This window comes from Montipora foliosa, chromosome 2 (assembly GCF_036669935.1).
Source record: "Montipora foliosa isolate CH-2021 chromosome 2, ASM3666993v2, whole genome shotgun sequence".
Classification (NCBI taxonomy): Eukaryota; Metazoa; Cnidaria; class Anthozoa; order Scleractinia; family Acroporidae; genus Montipora; species Montipora foliosa.
In genome coordinates this window covers 64,630,431-64,637,930 of record NC_090870.1, presented here as the reverse complement: position 1 = coordinate 64,637,930, position 7,500 = coordinate 64,630,431, and the positions used below count along the sequence as shown (strand labels likewise).

At 43.0% G+C, this 7,500-nt stretch overlaps 2 protein-coding genes across 2 annotated transcripts in view; one reads left to right on the top strand and one right to left on the bottom strand.

Annotated features, from left to right (window-relative positions):
• Positions 1-6,282, top strand: part of LOC137985662 (anaphase-promoting complex subunit 5-like) — a 33,696-nt gene extending 27,414 nt beyond the window's left edge. The window contains exons 18-21 of the mRNA XM_068833310.1: positions 1,103-1,172; positions 1,358-1,453; positions 2,391-2,488; positions 5,092-6,282. Of these exons, the coding sequence (XP_068689411.1) occupies positions 1,103-1,172; positions 1,358-1,453; positions 2,391-2,488; positions 5,092-5,211 (384 nt within the window). The 3' untranslated portion in view covers positions 5,212-6,282. The remainder of the gene's footprint in view (positions 1-1,102; positions 1,173-1,357; positions 1,454-2,390; positions 2,489-5,091) is intronic.
• A 542-nt stretch (positions 6,283-6,824) lies between these two features.
• The window catches only part of LOC137985665 (ubiquitin carboxyl-terminal hydrolase isozyme L5-like), a 9,249-nt gene continuing 8,573 nt past the window's right edge, over positions 6,825-7,500 (bottom strand). The window contains exon 12 of the mRNA XM_068833324.1: positions 6,825-6,999. Coding sequence (XP_068689425.1) covers positions 6,955-6,999 — 45 coding nt within the window. The 3' untranslated portion in view covers positions 6,825-6,954. The remainder of the gene's footprint in view (positions 7,000-7,500) is intronic.

The following is a 7,500-nucleotide window of genomic DNA, read 5'->3' as shown; positions in this document are numbered from 1 at the left end:
ACAGCAGACGCATTTCCGGTCGTCGCTTCTCTGCCTCCGGGGGCAGAGAAGCGACGACCGGAAATGCGTCTGCTGTTCGCAGGCTACAAAAACAGAGGAATCGTGACTTTCGACAGTTTTCGGATTGATCGGCACCATTCGCCAGCCGGACCTCACAGAATTTGTTAGAAAAACAATAGGCAAACACCAAAAGCAGTGGAACTTAGCCTTAAAAGAAATACAGTGGCATCCTCTTAAGATCCAATGAAATTAGAGGTTTTTTAAAAGAGGCACAGACCAACCAAAGGTACTTTTTGATACTCGCTTTTTACAAGGCATCCAATGAGAGCTTTCTCCAATGGCGTGAACCACGCCAGTTTAACAAGGTGTCCAAAACGGGTTGCTGACAGTTTGCTTGTCTGTCGTTACTACAACTTGATGCCATTGAAATAACAAAGACAGTACTAAAGGAGCGAAGAACAAGAAAGGACGCTAATGAACAAAACAAGGCAGTCACACAACCGAGAAGTAACGCCGGGCAACAGGGCTCTTAAGTAATCCGCGTGACAACCATAAGCGCTGGACTAATTACCATATTCGACTACGATGACAAGGAAACCAAGGCAAATTGTTCACGCCGGAGATAGAATCCCTCTTAGTGTGTTTGTTAAATGGAAATTCGTGAAATGAACTGTTCTGGAAGTTGGGAGGAGGACTGCCGTCACTTGCCAAAAACGTGTGACGAACGGACTACACTTGTAGCTTTAGTAAGCAAGAAGCAAAGAATAAAACAGTTAACGATGATTTAAGTTCAATAGAGGTTTTGCACGACAGCCATGTTGCATGGCAGGAACAATGAAAACGTTTTGCAGTAGAAAGAACATTTGTTCCCATAGGAAAAAGAATCTATTGTTCCTGCCATGCAACATGGCTGCCGTGCAAAACCTCTATTTATTGAATTTTTTTCGTAAGACGTCTGTAAATATAGCATTACACCTACGCTTGAGAGATTTCTCTGTTGAAAGAGCTCTGATTGTAACGCGAAAGGTTTCCAATCAACCCGTTATACCTACCCATTGATTTGCAGCTCATTACAGTTTTACTGATTATTTCATTCTTGTAGCTGTCATTAGGTTTACCAACAAAAGCCGTCGACCTTCTGAAGAGGAGCATGGTCCAGATTCTGTCGCACGGTGAGTCTCGTGAAAACGGGTCACGTGTCATTGCAGGAGGGACGACTCGCTCTCTCCTCCTCCCCTCCTAAAAACAATGTTGCCTTATACGTAGTGACAAAATTTAGTTAGACTCGATGACATGATTAAAAGATGCTGAATTTTGAAATTGCCTTTTATGCTGATTACAGCCTTTTGTTATTTAGGCTCCCTGTATGTCCAGTGTTGCGCAAGATTTTTATTAGTCAAGTGTCAACTTGCTGCCCCAAAGGAACAAGAGGATAAATCCCAACGAGAATACGGTATGTGGAAATATTCTTCTTCGTTCAAAGGTACCCACTGCTCGGCCATGGTTACTAAAATCCCTTTTGTGCGGACAGTTCTTGTCCAAAATACGTGTAAAGCCCCGTCTGCAGAGTTCTTTCCTACATGCAACCTCGTTCCCAGGGTCTCTCATCTTAACGCCTGGGGCGTCCTCGCTCGCCCCAGGCGTTAAGATCAGAGACCCTGGGAACGAGGTTGTCCTACATGTTGTGTTTTTTTTTTTTCGCCTAAAGTTGCTCCTTTTAGCGGCGTCCGTGCCCAACCAACAGAACTGCTATAAACCCGGTGAAAACATGTTTGACTAATTCGGTGTTCCACTGTAGGTGGTCCCTCAGCACCATAAGAATGGTTGGTTCATACTAGTGACCATTCCCTGCGCACCAGGCACAGATCTGAACGAGGCCGAAGATTGTGCAGCGGGGCATTGAGATTTCCGCTCTAGCGCACGCACAGAAAGGGGAAACCATTGCCGAGTTGAGGGATACTCGGAACCAACCGAAGTCTCAGATTGTTCTTCAGGAAAACAATTGAAAAGTTAAAACGGGAATTTTGTATTTTGCCGTTGAAGGGACGTTTTTGCCTTTCCGTCTTTCCGTACAAAAACACCTGGTGGGCCATCTTATTAATGACACAAATTTTCCAAGGAGAAAGCGCTTTGGCGCACGTAATGAATAGACTAGTGAGATTTGTGTGCCATCCACCCTTAACAGTGGACCACTTATCTGCGCTATCTATGCTGGAAACAGGTAATCGTTTAGTGGCAAACAAGGACGAGCAATCCGAATTCATTTCTCGGCAAACTAGGAAGATAGCAATAGGGATATGTACACTAAGGAATCATTAAAGAAACTGTGCAGAAACGGCCAATGTCTTGCCAAGCTGATGATTGATGCTGTTGATATGTTGTCCCTCCAGACTTGCGGCATTCTTCCCTTCCTGTCCTCGATACAATTGTCAAAGGATTCAGAAAGTTAGGAGCTATCAACAAAACCCGAGATGTCTTGTACTATCAGGTACTGTGGCAACTTCTGAGGATACCCGATCTCTAGTATTTCAATTCTGAAGCAAGTTATTTCTCTTCCGTATCGCGTGGTTACCTAGAAAAGTTTTGCTAACTCGCTTCAGTATCGAGCTGACTTCTGCCCAGGTATTTCCCAGTAATCGTGGTGTAAGCTCGAGGATCCGTTCGAATCCTCTGGCTGTAAATTGCTTGAAGGGACAAATTGTTACAAGAACGTGTTTAATGGCATATCAATTACTCTTTGAGGAACAAAAGTGCTGACTACTTTAAAGTTGATACTATCGTGCTGGGTTTCCTGTGTTGGTGTAAACTGAAGTGGTTGGAATACTTCCTGTCGCGAAATGTAGCGAGCGCTAAAAGGGGATGGAAAGAGGGAGGCGGAGTGAGTGCAGACCAGTCACCTTTCATTTCTGCACTCGGTCTTTCTCCCTCTTTCCGTCCCATTAATTTTAGCGCTTGCTGCACAGGCTACGAAATCTCATTAGTTTGTCGTTGGGTGATATGTTCTGATCTGTGGTTCATGGTTCGATTGCCGGTAACTACAAACGTGACGCTTCTTAAGTTAATAGCCCTTTTCACGGTTAGTCTTTCTCATTTGCATTACAATGTAATGTAACGTGAATGCGAGGCAATTTCGGGTTAAAACTACCAAATAGCCCGAAGTTGTAATGCAAATGAGAAAAAAAACTAACCGTGAAAAGGGCTATTGGCTTGAAGACAAATGCAAGAGAGTCCAGTTTCAAAGTGCATGCAACACCCCACATTTTTTTCGCTGTGGCAAATCTTTGCATTACACTGAACAAAATGAAAGAAGTGATCTTCGCACTTATCTGTACAATTTAAGCAATTTCACTTTACTGACACCTGAAAGATTCAGGCGCCTCCAACGGGATTCAAACCTACGACTTCTGCGATGCCGGTGCAATGCTGTACTAACTGAGCTACGAAGCCACTCAGTTGTGAGCTGGTCATTTTGTTGGGCTCATTACAGGCGCCCCAAGTTTAGTGTGAGGGAAAGCTAACAAAAATATACAGATTTGTATGGGAATCCCGATAAACGACCTGAGAGAAAAATCCTCTTACACTTTGAACATGACACGGTGACCGTTGAGTTCGGCTTGAAACGGTCGTCATGTCGTGTTCGAAGTGTACGAGGATATTTTCCATCGTTTTTAATATCGTTTCGTTTGGACACTAACAGCCGTCTGAGGTCGCTGGTTGACTTCGATTGCGCGGCTAGTGGATTAAAATGAAAGAAAAACCTTTGCCCTTGAGTTCTACGGTGGCATAACTGGGGGAACATTTTATCCAGGTATATTTGACTCAATTTGGTGGGCTCCTGAGAATTCGAGAATCCAGTGTGCAGCCTTGTTATTTTATTATAACAGTTGACAACCGTGGAACTGATAATGGCTCAATTCAAACCAAAAGGGGTAGGAAGCGACCTACGATGGCAATAAGGTTGGGCTTTTTAATTGAGAATTAATCTGTTAATCGGGATTCCCATACAAATCCTTATATTTTTGTTGGCTTTCCCTCACACTGAGCTTGGGGCGTCTGTGGTGGAAGGACAATTGCTCAAATTAATGACAATTGCTTAAAGTGCCCCTCTGACCAAAAAAATCAATTCTTATTTTTCTTTGGATTTCAAAACTATGTTAACTAAACACTAAGCGACCAAAGTTTTAAGCTTTGATTTCAACAAGACGGCTGTTTATTTAACAGGAATTTTCCTATTTTAATGGTCCGCCATTACTAACTTTTAGATCTTGAGAGAGCTGGATCAAGGAGAAAATGACCCCAAAGGTTCACAAGTTTAAAAATGCAATGCGCCGCACAATTAATATGCAGCACAGGAGTTTTGGGCTTTCAGACTTTTAAACTCCCGTTTTGCATGTATAATAAGCTGCGTTTACAAGCTGAAATTTTAAGCTAGTGAGTCAATGAGGTCACTTTTCCTTAGATCGAACCCTCTGAGGTCCAATCGGTCAGTTTTGAACGTGAATAATGGCGGACAGTGAAATCCAGAACTTACACTCAAAGCAAACGGCCTTTGGATAAAAATCAAAGTTCAAAATTTTGCCCGGCTGATGTTAAGCAAACACACTTTCAAACTCTGAAGAAAAAAAGGAAGTGTTTTTTTTTTATCACAGGGACACTTTAAATTGTCCAGTTAAGTGCGACGAACACTTGTATCTTTCGTCTATAAACTGCACTTCAAATATACATTTCTTTCACTCAAAGTGATGAATACGTTTTGAAAGCGCAAACGTTTGAAAAGGGTCTGTCGACGGGAATGCGTTTAATCAACTTGCTAACTGCTAAGATTATTGATGTTTTGTGGACGAGTGACGATAAGACCTTGAACTGCAGCTGAAAAAACCATCGAATGCCATAGACCGAATTCATAAATGGTGGCCAAAAAAAACATTTTATGCACTACATAAACAAACTAGCCTCGTTCTAAAGTAACATTTCTTTGTATTTTGTCCATGCAAACGAGGATTGTTAGTCTAATTAGCACGTAAACAAAAGAGTATCTTTTTGGCCGCCACTTATGAATTCGGTCTATAAACTGCATTTCCTACTTTTCAGGCAAGGATATATGATGAATTAGGCTATACCATTGAAAGGAATGCTTGTGCTGCGGAATGCTGTGAAATATTGCAAAGACATCCGGACCGTGTTACACGCTCCTCTATGTTTGTATTGTGACACTTGCTGACGGCTGGTGGATGCATGATGCGATCATGGACCTAACCGGGGATATTCCTGCTACTCGTTCTTCACAAAACGACAAGCTAATTTGGAGAGGAAAGATTTCGTCCATCGACGTTAGATCTGAAAGAACGTCAACTGCAACTCGCACGGGGGTTTAATCATCTGAACAGTTAATCTTAAGGGAAAAGTGACTTTACTACATGGACTTCGTTAAATCGATGTAAAAAGAGATATTTCAATAATTTCCTTCATCCGATTTGGCAGCTGTTTTTTTAGACTGAAATTTTCCCAAGAGTGCCAGCAGCGCCTTTATTCCCCTTATACCAGTAAGCAAACTTCGCCCACCGCTCGTTACAAGCCTTTTCTCGCCAGAAAGTGTAATCGCCTAATTTGTGAGATCATTCTTGTAGATGTATAGTGTCTATTAGGATCCCTTTTCGGGTGTGTCCTATAAAGAGAGTGAGTAATGAGAGAACTGAGTCACCCTCGCACTTAGCTGGACAATTTAAGCAATTGTTACTTTATAGCCACCTTGTCTTTGTCCGGCCGGGGTCGAATATGGCAGCCTGGTGCTCAACGAACTGAGCCACCGGTGCGCGGGTTAACATCGATGATTAAACATCTTGACGTGCTTCGTTCCACAGTTTTTGTACTCCGTATTCATTTGTAGTCTCCGCATATCGACATCTCCTACGGGTTTGTTACGAACTCGCAAATTGTCCACCTCTCTGCGTAACAAGCGATTTGGTGAATCTCTCTCCGAGTAGCAGGCGGTTTGGTGAATTTTAGGCGCCTCTTTCCACCTGGGTTGACTTGAATGCAAAGGCCGCGCGAAAATCTGGACGGAAGTCAAAAGAGAAAGGGAAGAAGGAGGGGCGAGGAGAAGAAGCGAGAAACCATCTTTTCGTCCCCTCTTCCTTTGCTTTCTCTTTTGAGATGGCTCAAGCGCCGGAAACGCAGGGCTCACTGGTTTGAAACCCGAGTTTTCCATGCTTTGCTTTCGTTACTGCTAAAGTAGTATCGCTCGTGCCTGCGGTGACCTAAATAAAGTATTAACAAAATAATCTCACTAGCACTTGTTAATTTCTTTAGTTTCTCGATATCTGTAGCTAACAGGAAAGAAATTAACATCTCACAAGGGTCTTTGATTTTGGCACAACGCAAATTTCATGCAATGCGAAATCTGACCTTTCCCACTTATGCAGGCCAAACGTTTACTGGGTTGCCTGTGGAGACCTGTCACCCATTCTTTAACGAAATTTAGGTGAAAATGAAGTTGGGTGTTAATTGAAAACTGTATACAACGACAAAAGTGCGAGACGTAGATCTTTGCATTACATGTTTCTCTTAATCAAACCTTTTGCATGTAAAAAATAAACAAACAGGGAACACTTTATTTAAGAAGAAAAATGCCCACACTTCGTTGCAAACTGTCAATGTATTAGCCATCGGGTATCCTAGTTTACTCTTTTATAGCGTCTAGTTTTTTCCCAAACTCGCCAGAAAACAGCTTGGCATTTGAAAATGCTGTGAAAGCGGCATAACGTGGGAAGTGTTGGTAATGGGTTCCTCATCGCTGAGGCAAATCCTATCAACATGGCTGCGTCTGAAACACCTCTGGAAAATTTTATTTAATTTCTTTCACTTCCACTGCCAACTGTACAAGTTATGCGAATGAAATCGATAAAGGGATTTGACTTTTTCATTGCCGAGTGCAGCCGGCGAAGATGGATCCGTTCACTTGGCTTGCTCTGCCTTTTTAGCTTGTACCTCTTCTTTTGCCTAAAAGAAACAAAAATGTGGAGAAGCGTGAATACAAGACCGACAGTTGTAAAAGTGCTTTTTGAAGACGTTCAGAAAGTGAGGAGCAGCGAAACTGCCCAGTCTTCCTCAACTCCTTCGGCCATGACACAACCACCACTGCCTTCATGGGATCGTCAACTTCCGGTTACCTAACTCTCACATGACCACAAGCTGACTTCCGCTTCTCGGGTCGACCTCACAAAACAGTCGATCCGACTCAGTTTGTGAAGGTTACCCTTCAAAGAGTGACACTCGTAGATTTTACTCTATGGGGGCCGATTCAGGGGGTGTCCCCTTCAAGGCGCATTCGCACGCAGACACTACTGGCCCCAGTTGTTCAAAAGGTGGATAACGCTATCAACCGGATAAATCACTACCCATTGGATAGTGCAATTGGTTTCGCTGTTACGTATCCCCTGGATAGTGATTTATCCGACAGATAGCACTATCCATTGTTTGAACAACTGGGGCTTGGATCAC